Genomic DNA, 22,967 nt, shown 5'->3' with positions numbered 1-22,967 from the left:
TAGTTTCACTGTGCGTCACGTTGTTTGTAGAGGCAAATCTATATTTAATATTATAGCTATGGATACAATACCATGGTCATTTTTACAGTAACTATCTTCCGTTCAAGATGCAAAAAAGAATGAATCTTTTCATGAATACATTCACGCGTTATCCCATGGTGAATATGATAATTTCAGAATGATCCGGGCTAATTCCTGGGAGGCTGGCTATAGGGCGCAACGTGAAGTCTACTAAAACCATTGGCGTTTCGTCCCTGGACACGCTATTATTTTCAAATCAAATGCATATGATAGGTATTATGTTTCATCATGCATGAAAGGGGGGGGGGGTCGTTTCTGATTAATTTATTGCCAATAACGTCATTCGTTATTACCACAACACACGCCGATCAGGGGGATGGGTATGAAAACCATGCAAGATCAAGCTGAAATTGACGTCAGATTGTCCTTACTTGTGGTCAGTGGTATTCCAAAAATAATATTCCAATTATTTGATCGCCATCTGGTCCATCCTATGCCCATCTGGTCCACGACATAACCCACCACAACATATGGATCGGGGGTCCCCAAAACGATTCAATGCTATCGAGTGAAGCCCTAGGTTCCCCATTACTAGAAAAGTCCGTCCGGAGACATTTGAGTATAGCACCCGGTCTGGAACAGGGTTTACTGCACTCTCGATACTGCCTACTAGCAGGATCTGGCCGGTACTGCACCTTCGGAGTCCCAGTATGCCTTTTAACGGCAACATACAGGTCCCTGACATTGAATAGGATATTAAAATCGAAAAAAGGGAAAACTATCCAAAAACGTATATAAATGTAATATTTATAAAAAAAAATTTAAACCGATACCGATATTTTCCGATATCACATTTTAATGCCGATATCGGCCGATAATATTGGTAGGCCGATAATATCGGACATCCCTAGTACTAACCTAAGATTAGCCGCGGAGCTAACGCTAGCTAAGGTTATCTAATCAAGCTCACAGAGAGAGATAACAGCTGACAGCAGGTAGTACAGGTACAAATAAAAAAAAGGGGGTGGGGGCTGTTGTGTAAACCTTGTACTCTTTAGTTCACATATAATAAGAGACGGAGAGCGCATGATCACGTTGACTGTTTGTTTACTAATGTAAGTCAGGAAGTACCGTGCAACATACAAACATGTCCGTGTAGCAACACGAGCCAATACCTTACAGGACAGGGGCCCGGGGAGGGAGCTCTGTGTGTGTGTGTGTGTGTCTCTGAAAGACCAGAGACAGAGAAGTCAGAGGAATAACGACCTGTTGAATGCAACTACGGTTCAATAGATTAAATTAGTTTAATATATTGAACTGTAGTTACATTCAACAGGTCGTTATTCAATAGATTAAATTAGTTTAAGAATATTTTTTCTTTATTTTTTTTAAGAGAATCTCAAATACATTATTTTATTTAAGTGTAGTGTTGTGAAGGATCAGATTAAACCGAATATATATATTTATTTATATATATATATTTAAATAGTGTTTGTATATCGTTTGATATCCCCTGTATATTCCTTGTACAATATGCACTGAATATCCCTTTAGTCTACTAAACAGCCCATAATAGTTTCATTCTACCATTGGACGAGAACCTGGCGCCAGGTTGCCATACCCCTAGGTTCAAGTTCAATCGTGCCGCCCAACATGTAGGAATACGTCTGGCGAAATACGAATGGTACTATTTGTTCATAGCGCATATATATATATGGCGCAAGTAAAGTAGAACTTTCTTTTAATCCAGTTCTTTACCCTCCAACAGAGTGACAGACGCGAAGCCTCACCCACGACGCACGTGTGGTGTAGTAAGGCCTACTTGGCCTCAGAATAGGCATTGAGATATCGTGTGGATTAATAGTTGAATAGTCATAGTTTGGCACTATACCGTCGAGTTGGACGTATTCTATTAAGCTAATAATAGTCTATTTATGTATGGTGCATCGTTCGGTTAGAGTTATAAAGTTATCAGTACCCCCATCGTTCCTGACGTTATCTGGACGCTTAACCAGGCTGGGCAGACCCCTAGTGGTGCTTGCATCCGAGGAGCTCCGGGCCAGGGCGACTGGACCTGTATATTGGATTACTCTACCCGGACGACGGCGAGCCTTCCACGGCTTGGATTATGCTTTGGGTGCTTTGATTATTCCATGGATAACGGCCAACACTGCGGAGTGTTGGAACTACCCCCGGAGAGGACTCCAGGTGAGACGGCGCTCTACACCAGTGAGGTCGCCTCACGTCTCTCCGTTGTGGACCGGCAGCTACCGTCCACCAGAGGGTCCAGCTGTATTCGTCTGCGGACCGAGGTTCTGTGGGCACCGTGTTCAAGACTTTGAATTCTCCCAAGAAATCGTCGGCCAGATGGGATACCGCCAGCGGCTTCTCTAACCCCCCCCTCCTACTGTCTTACAACCAGTGGGACCCCCCCCCCCTTAGTGTATCCAGCTATAATCATTTAAGTACCATCGCTGTAGTTTCCTAAAGAACCGGGTTGTATACTTACTCCCTGTGTAACCAGAGATTGGACATTCAATGTTGATTTACCTACGAATACTCATTTGCCATACAAGTGCATTTCAAATCATAAGTGTAAACAAGTGAACGTTGTATATACCTTTTGCTATATTAAATATTCGATTTGTACATTTGTGTGGACTTCGTTTCATCAGGTGGGAAAGTGTTCATCATATTTATATCATGTACTGGATGGCCAGAAGTTAAAGTACAAGAGGTAGTGGTATTAAATACCATATCTAACAATACAGTCAGGGAATTGTACCCCTCAGTTACAATTGGTCCTTCGAGCCGGAGGGTAACTAGTGTAATATTAATATAGTGTTATTAATATTGAAATGGCCTATGATGAACACTCCACGAAACGGTCCTCCTAACCTAGAACGCCCGCGGCGCAGACGACAGCCACCTCAGTACTTAGAGGATTACACTGTCAGTCAACTACCTAGCCTTCGACAAACGGTAAACGCGGTAAAAGTAGAAAGTAAAATTATGTCTGACCTTAACGACCAGGTTTCCCCGACCACAGAGACCCTAGTAGGTTCTAATGTAACTGACCAAGCTCACGGTGGGGACCAGGAGGGAGCTGACATGCCTTTACCCCCCGCCACTACCGAAGAAGTAGTCCCCGACCACCCCCGGGAGGAAGACAACCCTACAGAGAGAGAACTCTGCACGGAAGAAGAGGAGGAGAGCGCCGAGGAAATAGAGCTCCAGGACTCCCCAACGAGTACCCCCAGGAGCGGCTCACGCAGGAGCGGCTCACCTCCACAACCGCCTTCCCCCAGCGAAGCGGAGAGGATGCTACAACAGGCGTTCCTCGTCAGCCTGACAGCCTCTACCGAACGCGATCGACTTCAGGGTGAACGCGATCGTCTCCAAGCACAGGCGCTTAGCGAGCGCGAACAACTCCAAGCGCAACAACGGAGCGAAGAAGAGCGCACACGCCTGGAGATGAGACGCCTTCAGACGGAAGAGAATATGGCAAGAGACCGGGCCGACGCCCAGCGCGCCGCTGCCGGTGCCCAAAGAGAAGCAGATCTCACCAAGCGCGAAGTCGAGCGCGACAAGTTACAAGCGCAGCTAATGGAGCAGCTGATCCGCAAGGCAACACCCTCTCCCTCCGCCAGGGGTTCAAGGAACTCGTCGAGACAACAGTCAAGGGCAGCGTCTCCTCAACGAGCAAGCGATCCTGAACTTGACCAACAGACCGAGCCTATAACCCCCGCAGACCCCCTTCCCAGACCGGTCCAAGCGAGACCCAGCTACAAGGAAGGAGCGGCATACACTGCGGAGAAGCTAAATAAACGATTACAGGATCTGGAAGATCTGATAGAGGAAGAAGAGGGAGAGGAGGAGAACCAAGCCCGACGACAGCACAGTACTTAGAGCCATATGAAATCCGCGTTCACGGAATCGCGGACGGAATCGCGGAATTGACCAATAAAAATGGAATCAACTGCAAAACGTGGAATATTGCAGAATTTGGCCTAATCTGGACTCAAATTCCGTTTTTGGGTGGAACGCTTGGTGCACACGCGACCGGGGAGGCGGACGCTAGAGCGGGTTACACACAACACAGGCAGTCTCCCAAGCGTCTCGCTGCTTCGGTGTTTACATCGTCAAGAAGCTAATAAATTCCCCAATAAGCCCTCAATTCAGAGCAGAGCAGTATCCTAATGACTTTTATGCCTCCGGCGATAAGGTGTTTTGCTAATTCTGTCAACGTTCCGTGGACTGGAGCTATAACGTTAGGACATGATCGCTTCTTGCTAAATCTAGTGCACCCATCCATTTGTTTAATGCAAACGAGTCATTATACACTGCCCTTTATAATCGAAATAAACTTAAATAGCTATGAAACGTTTTACAGTACATAGGACTATAGATGGAAATGATAGCTTCTTGCTAAATCTGGTGCAATCCATTTGTTTAATGCAAACGAGTCATTATACACTGCCCTTTATAATCGAAATAAACTTAAATAGCTATGAAACGTTTTACAGTACATAGGACTATAGATGGAAATGATAGCTTCTTGCTAAATCTGGTGCAATCCATTTGTTTAATGCAAACGATTGTCATTATACACTGTCCTTTATAAACGAAATAAACTAAACTAAAGGTGCCTAAATTATGCATTACTATATTTCATCACAATAAAATAGATATAGCTAGGCTACTGACATTGTGATAATGTCAGTAGTAGCTAGCTGTATCTATTGTTTACACTTGAAATGTGTATTTTTATTTTGTCACTATTATTTGAAAAGTATTGTGTAAAATGTAACTGTATTTCTGAGTTGCAGCACTTAAAAACATTAAATGGACTGTTATATCATATTCAATTGTAGACATTTATTCATTCCCACTTATTAGACACTATTTCTGATGGTAAAATTAGCATAAAAAGCAAAATACAGAATTCTGAAATATTAAAACGGAAAAAACGGAATTTGGGAAAAAATAAAATGGAATTTGGAAAATAATAAAACGGATTTCATATGGCTCTACAGTACTCCACCGGACCAGGAGGTCCAGTACAGCCCAGGCTATACCCCCGCGGCGCTGCGCTACAGACCCCCGACTCTATTCACGGGTGAGCACGACGCACGACCAGCCCCGAGGAATAGCACCTGGACCAGCGGGCCATGGTACCCTGTCAGTACCAGCCCACAGCGAGGCGCAAGAGGGGACTCGCCCAGGAGGTCTCTCCCCCAACGCTCGCCGATGTATCAGCCATCCACGGCGTCATACATTGCCACGCCGTCATTTCCAGACTTCGCCTATGAGAGTCGAGCACAGTACACGGAGCTCCGGATGTGCTTAGAGACAATGATGGTGGATGTCGCTGATGAACGCCACAAGTATGCAATATTACTGAAGCACCTGAAAGTACCGCGAGCGCACAATATAGCGCTAGCCTATGCCACCTCTTCGACACCATACACAGCGGCCCTAGCGGCGCTGGACCAGAGATATGGACGTATATGGGATTACGTAATCCAAGAGATAAGGCATATTGATCGCCTACCCCCAGCCACAGACAATCGCTCACTAGACGACCTGTCAATCAAAGTGCAGTCCCTGGTAGGGATGCTGGGAGCGCAACGGGAAAAGGGCATGCATGAGCTATACGCCAACTCTAACGTCGAGAGGATTTTGGAGAAGCTGCCACCCGCAAGACAGGAGCGTTTTAGGCGGCAGAGAGACTACCGGGATTCCAACGGCCCCGAGCCATCCCTCCTTGATCTAGCCGACTTCCTGGCGAGAGAAGTCAGCAGCTTACGACTGGATACATTCGGGCGGAGCACGCCAAGCTCCAGAGAGGGACCCAGGAGAATAAATGATGGAAGAAGATCGGTGACTGTCATGCACCAATCAGAGTCAGTACCGAGCAGTAAGAGTCACAGCACCCCCTCGAGAAAAGAGAAGTGGAAGATAGCGTGTCCCTACTGTGAGAAAGAACACTGGCTGTCACAATGCGACCTATTCACAAAGATGAATGCAGAAGAAGTGAGTCAATGGATAAAGTCCAACAGGCGCTGTTACCGATGTGCGCGGCCACACATGGCAGCCGAATGCCGCCTAAAGAAAAGGTGCAGTCGGTGCGACGGAGCCCATCTAGATATACTACACGAAAGTAACAGAAGACGGCCTCCACCTGCACCATCGAGCGGCACCAAGGCAAGTGTCATGTACATTGACCCCGCCAGCAGCAGCGGCGCCCAAGTGCTCTTAAAGGTAGTCCGTGTGACATTGAGCTACCAAGATAAAGTCATGGACACTTACGCCGTCCTTGATGACGGGTCAGAGAAGACCCTTCTGCTCGCGTCCGCTGCGGCCCAGCTGGGACTGCGGGGGAGCAAGAACGAAATGACGATTCGGACAATAAGAAGAGATTTAAAGACGATAAAGGGCGAGAATGTCTCCTTCACTATCGCAGCAAACGGGCAGCCAGAGCGACGGTATAAGATTACAAATGCTTTCACCAGCCAAGAAATAGGACTATCGCAGTACACCTACCCTGTCGCCAAGTTGATGGATAAATATGTGCACCTGCGCCAATTACCTATCCCGCTCATAGACGGCGCTACCCCGACCCTGCTGATAGGCTCCGACCATGCAGAACTCATAGTCCCGATTGACCGGGTCCATACAGGACCCCGAGGCTGTCCTGCAGCAGTCGAGACCCGCCTAGGGTGGACCCTACAAGGCCCCCTCGCTAAATCTCTCAACCGAACAGCAGCCACTAGCTGCCTCCACTCCAGAACGACAGAAGAAGACACCACTCTCCTGCAGCATGTCGAGAGGCTATGGACACTAGAGACAATGCCCTTTAAGAACGAAAAGAAAGATATTCGTTCTAAAGAAGACATTTACGCCATCAACCTACTCGAGCAGGGGACAAAGAGAGTCACAGTCGGCGGAGTGATGAGATACGCAACTCCACTCCTGAGGCGAGAGGGAATGCCCACCTTTCACGCAAAGAAAGACGCCACGGAGCGCTATCTATTGAACACGGAGCGGCGCCTAGCCAAAGACCCCGCTCAAGAGAGTGTGTACCGCGCTGAGATTGAGAAGCTAATCACAGCGGGACACGTAACAAAGATTGACATTAAAGAGGCCGATCAGACGACCGAGTCATGGTGCGTGCCGCATCACAAGGTCCATCACGGCGGCGGGGATCGCGTTGTGTTTGACTGCAGCTACCAGATCGGATCCCAAAATCTGAATGAAGAGCTCTTGCCCGGCCCCACACTCGGCCCCTCCCTACTAGGCGTGCTACTGCGCTTCCGCCAGGACAAGGTGGCTATCAGCGGGGATATCAAAGGGATGTTCTTACAGGTGAGACTAGTAGAGGAGGACAAGCCCCTGCTGCGGTTCCTATGGAGAGAGAGGATCGGAGATGGGAGCCCAGCCATCTACCAGTGGGAGGTACTCCCCTTCGGAACCACGTGCAGCCCGTGCTGTGCTACATTTGCACTACAGAAACACGTCGCAGAGGACCCAGCAGCAGATGAAGAGGTCCAACACAGTGTGAAGAACAGTTTCTACGTGGACAACTGTTTACAAAGCGTTTCGACTCAAGAAGAAGCCGAGGCTCTCCTGGTCAGGCTGCGCGCCTCCCTGATCAAAGGCGGCTTTGATCTCAGGCAGTGGGCCAGCAGTGACCCGCACGTATTGCGCGGCCTCTCCCCCGCGGACAGGGCTGCCAGCAGCGAGACCTGGATGGCGACCATCCCAGGAGAGGCCCAAGAAATGGCGCTGGGACTAGTCTGGCGCTTCAGAACAGACTCGCTCCACTATAGACACAAACCCTTGGCTCCAGAGCAGGGAAGGTCGACGGCGATACCGACCACCAGACGGAGTGTGTACAGAACACTCGCCAGACAATATGACCCGTTGGGATGTATTCTACCTTGCACCACCAGGGCAAAGATGATTGGAAAGGAAAGATACACACTGCTTTCGTCCTGGCCCGCTCAAGAGTGGCCCCACGTGAGCAACAATCTGTCCCGCGTCTGGAGCTCTGCGCGGCCCTGGCGGGAGCGCGTCTGGCCACGTTGATCCGGCGTGGACTCGCCATTCCGGTGCACAGAACAGTCTTGTGGTCGGGTTCCGCGACAGTGCTCACATGGATCGGGTCTGATTCATGCAGATGCGGGGTCTTCGTGGGAGTCGGAGTCACCGAGATTCGGGAGTTGGCAGAGGCAGCGAGCTGGCGGTATGTGGACACCAGGCACAGCCCAGCTGACGTCATCACCCGGGGAATGTCTCTGGATGGCCTAACCCGTCGCGGCATCTACAGTGACGGACCAGAATTCCTCGGGCTCCCGGAAGGAGAGTGGCCTGCGCCCACCCCACAGGAAGCGAGTGACGAGGAGGCTGAGAACAAGAAACCTATGTTCTGTGGACTGAGCACAGTCGCCTCCACAGACCCCAACATAGATGACTGCATTACCCTAGAGAGTGCGCAGCAAAGAACATTCCTGCGGCACCACCCAGAGATTCAGTCCACCACTGACATGTCAGCAGCTGACTACGAAGAAGCAGAACTTCTTCTACTACAACGAGCCCAGAGAGACTCGTTCCCCGATGAGCTAGACTGTCTACAGGGAGGAAACCCCGTCCCATCAGACAGCAGACTGCTCCACCTGGCACCAGAGAGTGACGCCCATAATCTCATCAGAGTGGGTGGTCGCCTGCGGAGAGCCCCCGATCTACCGGATGATATTAAGTACCCGATCGTCTTGAACAGCCGACACAAGGTCACAGAGCTGATCATAAAGAAATACGACGAGGATGTACACCACGCAGGAGCAGAGAGAGTCTTCGCGGAGATCAGACGTCGTTATTGGATACTGCAAGGGAGAGAAGCAGTGCGGCGCTTCCAGCGAACCTGTCTAGACTGCCGTAAGTGGCGCGCGCAGCCCAGCATACCACGGATGGCTGACTTACCCCCCTGTCGCCTCCGACTCGGCGACAAGCCATTCCACTCCACAGGCATGGACTGCTTTGGCCCGTTGTATATAAAGAGAGGAAGAGGAACCGAGAAGCGGTGGGGTATTGTATTCAAATGCATGACCACCAGAGCGATACATATCGAGCTCCTTCCGACCATGAGCACAGACTCATTCCTTATGGCCTTCCGAAGATTCACATCACGGAAAGGAAAACCGTCTACATTGTTGTCTGATCACGGGACAAACTTCAAAGGCGGAGAAAGAGAGCTGAGAGAGAGCTTCCAAGCTATGGGCCCAGAACTTAAGACCCACCTCGCTCCATCCCAGATTGACTTCCAGTTTAATCCCCCGAACGCACCCCACTTCGGTGGAACCTGGGAACGAGAAGTACGTTCTATAAAGACAGCCCTGTATGCCGTGCTTGGGGCCCAGACTGTGGCGGAGGAAGTCCTAATGACAGTCCTCACGGAGATCGAGGGAGTATTGAACTCAAAGCCCCTCGGTTACGTCTCCAGTGATGTAGCAGATGTCGACCCAGTCACCCCCAACACACTCCTAATGGGGCGGCTGGACCCCGCGCTACCCCAGACAATGTACAGGCCTGAAGAAGCGAACGGCCGAAGAATGTGGAGGTACAGTCAAGTACTAGCTGACAAGTTTTGGAGCAGCTTCCTACTCCACTACCTACCGTCTCTACAGACCCGCCAGAAGTGGGTAAAAGAGAGAGACAATTTGACAGAAGGAACAGTGGTCATGATTATCGACCAGTCACTACCCAGAGCTATGTGGCCGGCTGGCCGCGTAAGCAAAGTGATCACCGGTGCCGATGGCAAGGTCCGAGCAGCTGAAGTACTCGTCCAAGGGCGCACTTACACACGACCCGTGGCGAGGCTCATAGAACTGCCCCGACTCCCAGATACTATCGATGATGACCATGACCCCATGACTTTGTGAGTTGACTGACCCTTACAGCGGACCTTGAGTGGTAGACAGTGCGGTTAATCTGTCTCTGCTTAGCTAATTAGGTGGGACTAATTAGGGGGCGGCTGTTGTGAAGGATCAGATTAAACCGAATATATATATTTATTTATATATATATATTTAAATAGTGTTTGTATATCGTTTGATATCCCCTGTATATTCCTTGTACAATATGCACTGAATATCCCTTTAGTCTACTAAACAGCCCATAATAGTTTCATTCTACCATTGGACGAGAACCTGGCGCCAGGTTGCCATACCCCTAGGTTCAAGTTCAATCGTGCCGCCCAACATGTCGTGGCAAGCCCCGGTTCCGCGTAGGAATACGTCTGGCGAAATACGAATGGTACTATTTGTTCATAGCGCATATATATATGGCGCAAGTAAAGTAGAACTTTCTTTTAATCCAGTTCTTTACCCTCCAACAGAGTGACAGACGCGAAGCCTCACCCACGACGCACGTGTGGTGTAGTAAGGCCTACTTGGCCTCAGAATAGGCATTGAGATATCGTGTGGATTAATAGTTGAATAGTCATAGTTTGGCACTATACCGTCGAGTTGGACGTATTCTATTAAGCTAATAATAGTCTATTTATGTATGGTGCATCGTTCGGTTAGAGTTATAAAGTTATCAGTACCCCCATCGTTCCTGACGTTATCTGGACGCTTAACCAGGCTGGGCAGACCCCTAGTGGTGCTTGCATCCGAGGAGCTCCGGGCCAGGGCGACTGGACCTGTATATTGGATTACTCTACCCGGACGACGGCGAGCCTTCCACGGCTTGGATTATGCTTTGGGTGCTTTGATTATTCCATGGATAACGGCCAACACTGCGGAGTGTTGGAACTACCCCCGGAGAGGACTCCAGGTGAGACGGCGCTCTACACCAGTGAGGTCGCCTCACGTCTCTCCGTTGTGGACCGGCAGCTACCGTCCACCAGAGGGTCCAGCTGTATTCGTCTGCGGACCGAGGTTCTGTGGGCACCGTGTTCAAGACTTTGAATTCTCCCAAGAAATCGTCGGCCAGATGGGATACCGCCAGCGGCTTCTCTAACCCCCCCCTCCTACTGTCTTACAACCAGCGGGACCCCCCCCCCCCTTAGTGTATCCAGCTATAATCATTTAAGTACCATCGCTGTAGTTTCCTAAAGAACCGGGTTGTATACTTACTCCCTGCGTAACCAGAGATTGGACATTCAATGTTGATTTACCTACGAATACTCATTTGCCATACAAGTGCATTTCAAATCATAAGTGTAAACAAGTGAACGTTGTATATACCTTTTGCTATATTAAATATTCGATTTGTACATTTGTGTGGACTTCGTTTCATCAGGTGGGAAAGTGTTCATCATATTTATATCATGTACTGGATGGCCAGAAGTTAAAGTACAAGAGGTAGTGGTATTAAATACCATATCTAACAATACAGTCAGGGAATTGTACCCCTCAGTTACATGTAGGCTATAGTTAATGTTTTATTTTTTACAGTTTTTGTATTTTTCTGACATGGGGGCTCAACAATAAATGACAACAAGTTGCATGTTGTTATTCTAACCAGTTTAGTTCTGTTGCATTTCCAATTTATTTATTTAAACTATAAATGATCAGGAATCGATAATGGAATTGTATCGATAAAATCTTATCAATTCCCATCCCTAGGCCTATATGGTATCAATCCTGCTGTGATCCAACCATGATTTCACTTCGATCACAATATGTGTGTAACGTTACTCCACAACATGTTCAGTTGGTGATGATCAAAGCATCAAAAAACTACCCCCACCCTTTCATGCATTCATGATGAAACATAATACCGATAATATAGATGTGATTTCAAAATAGTAGCGTGTACAGGCGAGAAACGGCAACGTTTTTAGTGAATTGCACGTATTGCTGCATAGTGTCGTTTTCTGGGATTAGACAGGATTACTCTAAAACAGGGGTCAGCTACCTTTTTGACATGGAGTGCCTGTTTGAAATATAGTTGTAACTAGTGTGCCTCAACAATATTCCATGCATCGTACATTTTTTTCTCATAATCAGGTCTTTTTAACACTTTAACTGCCGAGGTTAAATTCATGATATACCATCCCTTGCCAGCTCTATTTGTCTATGGAGAAGTTCCCCTTCTTTGCAGGGCTATAACTTTTTAAATTCTATTGCTAGATTGCCATTATTAGGGCCCATTCAATGTCCTATATGTATTGTTCAGGGTGTATGAACGTTAAACTTTTTCATTCACATATTCATACTAAAATATGGTCTAAAATATAAGTATGTTTTCATCTCTTTCTGCAGCTTTCTCCAGAACGTGATTTATAGCCCCAAATGCATTATATTGATGATGAAATACAGTTTGATAGCGATCTGTGCCAGATAATAAATTTCAACTGGATGTGGTTCTGGAAGTTACTACACGTCATCTGATGTTGACCGGATGGGCGAGGGGGCGTTTATAATTCCGTGGGCAACGTTATACCATTCATCTAATGTGGGTCATATGTTCATCATAGCAGTTTATATCGAACACGGTAATACTACACGCTAAAACTCACCCCAGTCTCCTCGGGCCGTTGGGCGATCAGCGTGGAGTAGACAGTTTTCCATTATGGGATGTCGAAATACCCGATCTATTTCCAGGTTGTATAATAGTATATACGTCCAAATCATGTTGTTTTTTCGAGTTATTTCCACCGATCGATGTTCACTGTGTGAAGACAGAGTCTCTCTAACATTAGCGAGTGCCCGGACCACATATGGAGTGAGTCCTGCCGGGTTAAAGGTTGACATCCGGTTTCGATCTGCCGATCGGCCACCAGATGGCGCTCTTGAACCGCTAGAGGATTGAGAGGAGATCAGAACTGTGTGTCAAGGCTGCAGAGGGGAAATATGATTCCGATCACAGATTTTTGAAATATTGATATCAAAGACTAGTTACGGCATCCGCGGCAACTTGAGCATGGCGGGGAATGACGAGTTCCGGCGTTTTCGGCAGTTAAAGTGTTAATGAAAATTTTTACATTATTACATCATTATTGTTATTGTTATTATTAACAATATTATTATGATGGTTGTATCAACCCTAAATCTGAGTTGGGGGGGGGGGGGATGCAATGCAGACAAACAGCTGCATACAGTGAGACCATTTCACTCACATTTGCCCATTCATTTTTGGACACATCACACACCATCGGTGTGTGTACTGTACGTGTGCTGTCATAGCTCCGCCTACAGGCCTAATGGAGAACACCAGGAGAACACCAGGATGTGAATGGAGGGTGAATGTGAGGTATATCGTGTAAATACGTTTTGATTGATCGCAAGACTACACTGTAAAAAAATATTATAATAAGTTACCAGAACTTAAAAATATTGAGTTCAGTTACTGTGCATTACGGTTTTCAGTTTTCAATCCATAATAAGTGAACAGAAAAATAAGTACACAACCACATTATTTCAACCTAATAAAACTGTGTTTATTGTCATTGTTTTAAGAACACAAGTTGACTTGGTAATACTAAACATTTTTTGTAAAATAAATGGCTTTTAACATGTGCAATGTTCAATGAAATAGAAAAAAAATGTATAAAATGTGTTGATTAATCCCACTGGTCACAATGGTGACCGTAATAATGTTTTTGTAAGGCTCTGCAAATGTTACTGAATGATGTAGCAATGTATTTCCAGCTAAATTGATATAATAAATAATAAACAAATAAAGGGTCTCAATTAAATATGTGGTAGTAAAAATAACCTGTGGGAGGATTTCAACAAGATAAATGCCACAACAGTGCAAAGTATTTCACTATAATATTTCAAAGCAAAACTTTTATTTAATTCTTTTTTATACTGCTGCCCCCTGTGCCTATGAAAATGCCCCCGCGTGCCTATAGGGTTGCCTATATTACACTCTTATACTAAACATGTAAAGGTACCAACATTTGGTACAGATTGATCTAATTGCGCTTTACCACTGCATGGCACCTACTCGTCTCGAATCTACTCTCCTCTGCCTTTTCGGTTTTCCATTGCAAAAATTTGCGACTGGTACCGGGTACTTTCTTTTAGTACCTGCTTTGTCGAGGTTCCAAGCGGGTAGAAGAGGTACCAAAAAGTGACGTAAAACACTGCAGACCACTGATAGCATTGCGGCTAGCGTGCATTAGCTAATAAGGCTACATTAGCTAGCTTCGATATCCTCCATTGTGTGTGTGTGTGTCGCATTGAAGATGACCAGCTACACTGACGGGGAGGGTACTACCTGCAGTGGAAAATGAACGAAGTACCAGGTACCAAAAGCGAGTAAAGTAGAGTCGAGTAGGTACCATGCAGTGAAAAGCGCCATAACGTGAATTGGTACTCGGTAGTACAGAATGATGTAATTCGGTGTAAGTCGGTACCCTTAAAAGTACAGAGTTCGGTACCCAACACCAATCCTCTGTTTGTTGGAATCCATGAAATCCACTGAAAGAAAGAGCCACCTGTATTGACTCCACACAGGCAGTCCTCAAGGGCAAAGGTCACCAATGGTACCCAACACTAAGAATGACATAGAATTCACATAAATGGTAAATGGTGCATTTATATAACGGCTTTTATCCAAAGCGCTTTACAATTTGTTCCTCATATTTTTTACCCGTTCACTCACACATTCACACAACGATGGCGGAGGCAACCATGCAAGGTGCCAACCTGCTCATCGGGAGCAGTTGGGGGTCAAGTGTCTTGCTCAAGGACACTTCGACACGCTGCCCCGGAGGAGCGGGAATCGAACCGGGAACCTCTGGATTACCAGACGACCCCTCTGCCCCCCCCCCCCCCGAGCCACTGTGTCCCCAGTGAATGATGGTGCTTGGTTGAATTTAACAGGCTTCTCAAAGCCGTGTAAAGCTCTTTGTAAAGCTCTTTGTATTAACTTGGACGACTGACTTTGATGATGAATACGTCTTTCTTGCAGATGGCCGACGCAGTGGAGAGCGTGAAAAAGAATAACAAAGTGAGGAGTGTTATTATCTGCAGTATGGTTCCTGGGATATTCTGTGCAGGTAAAGTTGCATTGTTTTATCCACGAATAAGGCATAAACCTGTAGACCTTTATAGACCTCCCCATAGTACGAGCTGAACCTCCGGCGCCAGTGTTACTAAGCTAATGGGTAGCTAGCTAATCGTTACTAAGCTAACGGGTAGCTAGCTAATCATTACTAAGCTAACGGGTAGCTAGCTAATCGTTACTAAGCTAACGGGTAGCTAGCTAATCATTACTAAGCTAAAGGGTAGCTAGCTAATCGTTACTAAGCTAACAGTTAGCTAGCTAATCGTTACTAAGCTAACGGTAGCTAGCTAATAAAAATAATAAAAATAAGGGAAACTTATTGCAATTATTGGAATCTGATACAAGTACTTGGACATATTCAGATTGTGTTCAACGGTGGTCTAGGCCAGGGGTTCTCAAACCTTTGTATACCACGACCCCATTTTATTTGGCGACCCCCCACTTAATGTATTGCGTAATTTCAGCGTGGAATTAAGGAATATCAAAATAAAAGCACACGTTGTTGACTTGATCATTCATATTTATTAGAAAATGTAATTACAGCACTATGTTATCAATACACATTTATAAAACGAGGCATATTTAGCCAAAATATGTTGCCAGAAATTTTTTTTTACTTGCACTGTCTCCACCCATGACTCCAATTTCAAGTTTCAAGTTCAAGTTCAAGTTTCTTTAATAGTTGTCATACAGAAGTACAGAATACTTTTATACAAAATGCTTCTTACTGTTACGCTCCAGAGACTGTGCAAGACAAGATAAGTATGAAATAGAATAACATAGTATAGCATGTAAATTAGAAGTAAAAAAAATGAGGTCACAGTGTTCAGTATAGGCATATGTACAATGTTCGATGCAGAATAGACGTAACTGAGTTACCATATAATATACAATATACTATGCGGTGTACTAATATACAATACTATATAGTGCAAGGCAGAAATGGGATGAGGTTCAATTTAGGTACAATTTACAGTAGGTGTACGAGTTGTAGTGCAAATCCTTTATCAATAAATATAAAGTGTGTTTGTGTGATCTAAAGTGTGGAGAGTGGGTGCTGCAGTGTGTTGTTTGTTTAAGTGAGTGTGTGCGTGTGGGTGTGTGTGCTGTGTGCATTTGATGGTTGTTGCATAGTGTTTATTGTTCGTTTAGCAGCCTGATGGCCTGGGGATAGAAGCTTCTTCTGAGTCTTTCTGTGCCCGCCTTAAGACTCCGGTATCGCTTGCCTGACCGCAGCAATTCAAAGAGGCAGTTGTTCGGGTGGCTCGAGTCCTTAATAATTCTCTTAGCCTTCCCCCTGCACCGCTTGTTGTAAATGTTCTGGAGGGTGGGAAGCCCCCCTCCAATTGTGCGTTCGGCTGAACGTGTCACTCTTTGTAGTCTGCTACGGTCTTGTGCAGTGCTATTCCCGAACCAGGAGGTGATGTTGCCAGTCAGGATGCTCTCTATTGTACATGAGTAGAAGTTCCTAAGGATCTTCTGACTGACTTGGAACTTCCTTAGGCGCCTGAGGAAGTAGAGGCGTTGTCGTGCCTTCTTCACTCGGATATGTGGGCTCCGAGGTACTTGAAACTGTTCACTCTCTCAACCGGTGCCCCGTCGATGCTGAGGGGGCTGTAGTCCTTGACCGCCGACCTCCTGAAGTCCACAATCATCTCTTTTGTTTTGCTGACGTTCTGGGAGAGGCAGTTCTCCAGACACCACTGTGACAGATTCTCTACCTCTTCCAGGTAGGCCCTCTCGTCGTTGGCAGAGATCAGGCCCACCACTACTGTGTCATCAGCAAATTTGATGATTGTGTTGGGTCGCGGCCCGTAGTTTGAGAACCTCTGGTCTAGGCACATGGCAGCAAGCATTCAGTGATGCAGCATAGAGAGCAGTGTTTTTTTTTATGCCCCTTCCAGAAACGCAGGTTTTGCATTTATGATTTATTCATGCCTCTGTTTTCCTCTATGCAGGTGCAGATCTGAAGGAGAGAGCTAAGATGCACCTGAGTGAAGTGGGGCCTTTCGTGTCCAAAGCGAGGGCTCTAATCTCAGAACTCGGTAAGGATTTACTTCTTTTAGTGTTGCACTACATCCAACACCGTTTTATGTTCACAAAATCCCCCCCCCCCCTCCCCTGATAACTCTGTGTCATTGCTCATATGCATTTAAAGGGATAGGTTTGATTGCAGGTAAAGGGTTAACCACCTCCAAAACAAAACCACACCACAAAATGCAGATAAAGGGTTAACCACCTCCAAAACAAAACCACACCACAAAATGCAGATAAAGGGTTAACCATCTCCAAAACAAAACCACACCACAACATGCCGGTAAAGGGTTAACCACCTCCAAAACAAAACCACACCACAACATGCCGGTAAAGGGTTAACCACCTCCAAAACAAAACCACACCACAACATGCCGGTAAAGGGTTAACCACCTCCAAAACAAATCCACACCACAACATGCAGGAGGGGATCTGGGGGAGATAGCGTGAACCTCCACCCGCGTTACGTTCTCCCAGTGAAACTCCTCACTGTCGGGTGAAAAGAAGCGACTGGCGACTCCACATGTATCGGAGGAGGCAGCATGTGATAGTCTACACCCTCCCCAGACTGACAGTAGGGCAGCATGTGGTAGTTCTACACCCTCCCCAGACTGACAGTAGAGCAGCATGTGGTAGTCTACACCCTCCCCAGACTGACAGTAGGGCAGCATGTGGTAGTTCTACACCCTCCCCAGACTGACAGTAGAGCAGCATGTGGTAGTCTACACCCTCCCCAGACCGACAGTAGAGCAGCATGTGGTAGTCTACACCCTCCCCAGACTGACAGTAGGGCAGCATGTGATAGTCTACACCCTCCCCAGACCGACAGTAGGGCAGCATGTGGTAGTCTACACCCTCCCCAGACCGACAGTAGGGCAGCATGTGGTAGTTCTACACCCTCCCCAGACCGACAGTAGAGCAGCATGTGGTAGTCTACACCCTCCCCAGACTGACAGTAGGGCAGCATGTGGTAGTCTACACACCCTCCCCAGACCGACAGTAGGGCAGCATGTGGTAGTCTACACACCCTCCCCAGACTGACAGTAGGGCAGCATGTGATAGTCTACACCCTCCCCAGACCAACATTAGGGCAGCATGTGGTAGTCTACACCCTCCCCAGACCAACATTAGGGCAGCATGTGGTAGTCTACACCCTCCCCAGACCAACATTAGGGCAGCATGTGGTAGTCTACACCCTCCCCAGACTGACAGTAGGGCAGCATGTGGTAGTTCTACACCCTCCCCAGACCGACAGTAGGGCAGCATGTGGTAGTCTACACCCTCCCCAGACTGACAGTAGGGCAGCATGTGGTAGTTCTACACCCTCCCCAGACCGACAGTAGGGCAGCATGTGATAGTCTACACCCTCCCCAGACCGACAGTAGGGCATCATGTGATAGTCTACACCCTCCCCAGACCGACAGTAGGGCAGCATGTGGTAGTTCTACACCCTCCCCAGACTGACAGTAGGGCAGCATGTGATAGTCTACACCCTCCCCAGACCGACAGTAGAGCAGCATGTGATAGTCTACACCCTCCCCAGACCAACAGTAGAACAGCATGTGGTAGTCTACACCCTCCCCAGACCGACAGTAGGGCAGCATCTGGTAGTCTACACCCTCCCCAGGCCGACAGTAGGGCAGCATGTGGTAGTCTACACCCTCCCCAGACTGACAGTAGGGTAGCATGTGGTAGTCTACACCCTCCCCAGACAGACAGTAGGGCAGCATGTGATAGTCTACACCCTCCCCAGACCGACAGTAGAGCAGCATGTGGTAGTCTACACCCTCCCCAGACCGACAGTAGAGCAGCATGTGGTAGTCTACACCCTCCCCAGACCGACAGTAGGGCAGCATGTGGTAGTCTACACCCTCCCCAGACTGACAGTAGAGCAGCATGTGGTAGTCTACACCCTCCCCAGACTGACAGTAGGGCAGCATGTGGTAGTCTACACCCTCCCCAGACCGACAGTAGGGCAGCATGTGGTAGTCTACACCCTCCCCAGACTGACAGTAGGGCAGCATGTGGTAGTCTACACCCTCCCCAGACTGACAGTAGGGCAGCATGTGGTAGTCTACACCCTCCCCAGACCGACAGTAGGGCAGCATGTGATAGTCTACACCCTCCCCAGACCAACAGTAGGGCAGCATGTGGTAGTCTACACCCTCCCCAGACCGACAGTAGGGCAGCATGTGATAGTCTACACCAGGGGTCAGCAACCTTTTTGACATGGAGTGCCTGTTTGAAACATAGTTGTAACTAGTGTGCCTCAACAATATTCCATGCATCGTAATATTTTTTCTCATAATCAGGTCTTTTTAATGATAATTTTTACATTATTACATCATTATAGTTATTGTTATTATTAACAATATTATTATGATGGTTGTATCAACCCTAAATCTGAGTTGGGGGCGGGGGGGGGGGGGGGAAATGCAATGCAGACAAACAGCTGCATACCATTTCACTCACATTTGCCCATTCATTTTTGGACGTGTGTACTGTACGTGTGCTGTCATAGCTCCACCTACAGGCCTAATGGAGAACACCAGGAGAACACCAGGATGTGAATGGAGGGTGAATGTGAGGTATATCGTGTAAATAAGTTTTGTTGATCGCAAGACTACACTGTAAAAAAATAAATAATAATAAGTTACCAGAACTTAAAAATAGTGAGTTCAGTTAAGGTTTTCAGTTTTCAATCCATAATAAGTTAACAGAAAAATAAGTACACAACCACATTATTTCAACCTAATAAAACTATGTTTATTGTCATTGTTTTAAGAACACAAGTTGACTTGGTAATACTCACATTTTGAGTAAAAAAAATGGGGTTTAACAATAACATGTGCAATGTTCAATGAAATAGACAAATAAATAATCAAATTTGTTGATTAATCCCACTGGTCACAATGGTGACCGTAATAATGTTTTTGTTATAAGGCTCTGCAAATGTTACTGAATGATGTAGCAATGTATTTCCAGCTAAATTGAAATAATAAACAAATAAAGGGTCTCAATTAAATATGTGGTAGTAAAAAGAACCTGTGGGAGGATTTCAACAAGATAAATGCGACAACAGTGCAAAATATTTCACTATAATATTTATTAAAAAAAAAAAAAAAAAAAAGGTATAATTTTTATTTTAATTTTTTTTAATGCTGCCCCCTGTGCCTATGAAAATGCCCCTGCGTGCCTATGTAGGCACGCGTGCCTAGGGTTGCCTACCCCTGGTCTACACCCTCCCCAGACTGACAGTAAGGCAGCATGTGGTAGTCTACACCCAACCCAGACAGACAGTAGGGCAGCATGTGGTAGTCTACACCCTCCCCAGACCGACAGTAGGGCAGCATGTGGTAGTCTACACCCTCCCCAGACCGACAGTAGGGCAGCATGTGGTAGTCTACACCCTCCCCAGACCGACAGTAGGGCAGCATGTGATAGTCTACACCCTCCCCAGACCGACAGTAGGGCAGCATGTGATATTCAACACCCTCCCCAGACCGACAGTAGGGCAGCATGTGATAGTCTACACCCTCCCCAGACTGACAGTAGGGCAGCATGTGGTAGTCTACACCCTCCCCAGACTGACAGTAGGTCAGCATGTGGTAGTCTACACCCTCCCCAGACCGACAGTAGAGCAGCATGTGGTAGTCTACACCCTCCCCAGACCGACAGTAGAGCAGCATGTGGTAGTCTACACCCTCCCCAGACCGACAGTAGGGCAGCATGTGGTAGTCTACACCCTCCCCAGACTGACAGTAGAGCAGCATGTGGTAGTCTACACCCTCCCCAGACTGACAGTAGGGCAGCATGTGGTAGTCTACACCCTCCCCAGACCGACAGTAGGGCAGCATGTGGTAGTCTACACCCTCCCCAGACTGACAGTAGGGCAGCATGTGGTAGTCTACACCCTCCCCAGACTGACAGTAGGGCAGCATGTGGTAGTCTACACCCTCCCCAGACCGACAGTAGGGCAGCATGTGATAGTCTACACCCTCCCCAGACCAACAGTAGGGCAGCATGTGGTAGTCTACACCCTCCCTAGACCGACAGTAGGGCAGCATGTGATAGTCTACACCAGGGGTCAGCAACCTTTTTGACATGGAGTGCCTGTTTGAAACATAGTTGTAACTAGTGTGCCTCAACAATATTCCATGCATCGTAATATTTTTTCTCATAATCAGGTCTTTTTAATGATAATTTTTACATTATTACATCATTATAGTTATTGTTATTATTAACAATATTATTATGATGGTTGTATCAACCCTAAATCTGAGTTGGGGGCGGGGGGGGGGAAATGCAATGCAGACAAACAGCTGCATACCATTTCACTCACATTTGCCCATTCATTTTTGGACGTGTGTACTGTACGTGTGCTGTCATAGCTCCACCTACAGGCCTAATGGAGAACACCAGGAGAACACCAGGATGTGAATGGAGGGTGAATGTGAGGTATATCGTGTAAATAAGTTTTGTTGATCGCAAGACTACACTGTAAAAAAATAAATAATAATAAGTTACCAGAACTTAAAAATAGTGAGTTCAGTTAAGGTTTTCAGTTTTCAATCCATAATAAGTTAACAGAAAAATAAGTACACAACCACATTATTTCAACCTAATAAAACTATGTTTATTGTCATTGTTTTAAGAACACAAGTTGACTTGGTAATACTCACATTTTGAGTAAAAAAAATGGGGTTTAACAATAACATGTGCAATGTTCAATGAAATAGACAAATAAATAATCAAATTTGTTGATTAATCCCACTGGTCACAATGGTGACCGTAATAATGTTTTTGTTATAAGGCTCTGCAAATGTTACTGAATGATGTAGCAATGTATTTCCAGCTAAATTGAAATAATAAACAAATAAAGGGTCTCAATTAAATATGTGGTAGTAAAAAGAACCTGTGGGAGGATTTCAACAAGATAAATGCGACAACAGTGCAAAATATTTCACTATAATATTTATTAAAAAAAAAAAAAGTATAATTTTTATTTTTATTTTTTTTAATGCTGCCCCCTGTGCCTATGAAAATGCCCCTGCGTGCCTATGTAGGCACGCGTGCCTAGGGTTGCCTACCCCTGGTCTACACCCTCCCCAGACTGACAGTAAGGCAGCATGTGGTAGTCTACACCCAACCCAGACAGACAGTAGGGCAGCATGTGGTAGTCTACACCCTCCCCAGACCGACAGTAGGGCAGCATGTGGTAGTCTACACCCTCCCCAGACCGACAGTAGGGCAGCATGTGATAGTCTACACTCTCTCCAGACCGACAGTAGGGCAGTATGTGGTAGTCTACACCCTCCCCAGACTGACAGTAGGGCAGCATGTGGTAGTCTACACCCTCCCCAGACCGACAGTAGGGCAGCATGTGGTAGTCTACACCCTCCCCAGACCGACAGTAGGGCAGCATGTGATAGTCTACACCCTCCCCAGACCGACAGTAGGGCAGCATGTGATATTCAACACCCTCCCCAGACCGACAGTAGGGCAGCATGTGATAGTCTACACCCTCCCCAGACTGACAGTAGGGCAGCATGTGGTAGTCTACACCCTCCCCAGACTGACAGTAGGTCAGCATGTGGTAGTCTACACCCTCCCCAGACCGACAGTAGAGCAGCATGTGGTAGTCTACACCCTCCCCAGACCGACAGTAGAGCAGCATGTGGTAGTCTACACCCTCCCCAGACCGACAGTAGGGCAGCATGTGGTAGTCTACACCCTCCCCAGACTGACAGTAGAGCAGCATGTGGTAGTCTACACCCTCCCCAGACTGACAGTAGGGCAGCATGTGGTAGTCTACACCCTCCCCAGACCGACAGTAGGGCAGCATGTGGTAGTCTACACCCTCCCCAGACTGACAGTAGGGCAGCATG

The 22,967-nt window shown here is 46.9% G+C and overlaps 1 protein-coding gene across 1 annotated transcript in view; it reads left to right on the top strand.

Moving 5' to 3' along the window:
* Positions 1 to 22,967, top strand: part of auh (AU RNA binding protein/enoyl-CoA hydratase) — a 103,113-nt gene that overhangs the window by 11,617 nt on the left and 68,529 nt on the right. Inside the window, exons 3-4 of the mRNA XM_084326167.1 lie at positions 14,950 to 15,037; positions 17,004 to 17,090. Of these exons, the coding sequence (XP_084182293.1) occupies positions 14,950 to 15,037; positions 17,004 to 17,090 (175 nt within the window). The remainder of the gene's footprint in view (positions 1 to 14,949; positions 15,038 to 17,003; positions 17,091 to 22,967) is intronic.

Source organism: Notolepis coatsorum (genome assembly GCF_963971535.1).
Source record: "Notolepis coatsorum genome assembly, chromosome: 12".
NCBI lineage: Eukaryota > Metazoa > Chordata > Actinopteri > Aulopiformes > Paralepididae > Notolepis > Notolepis coatsorum.
Note: the sequence above shows the minus strand (reverse complement) of the source record. Positions and strands in the feature narration are given on the sequence as shown.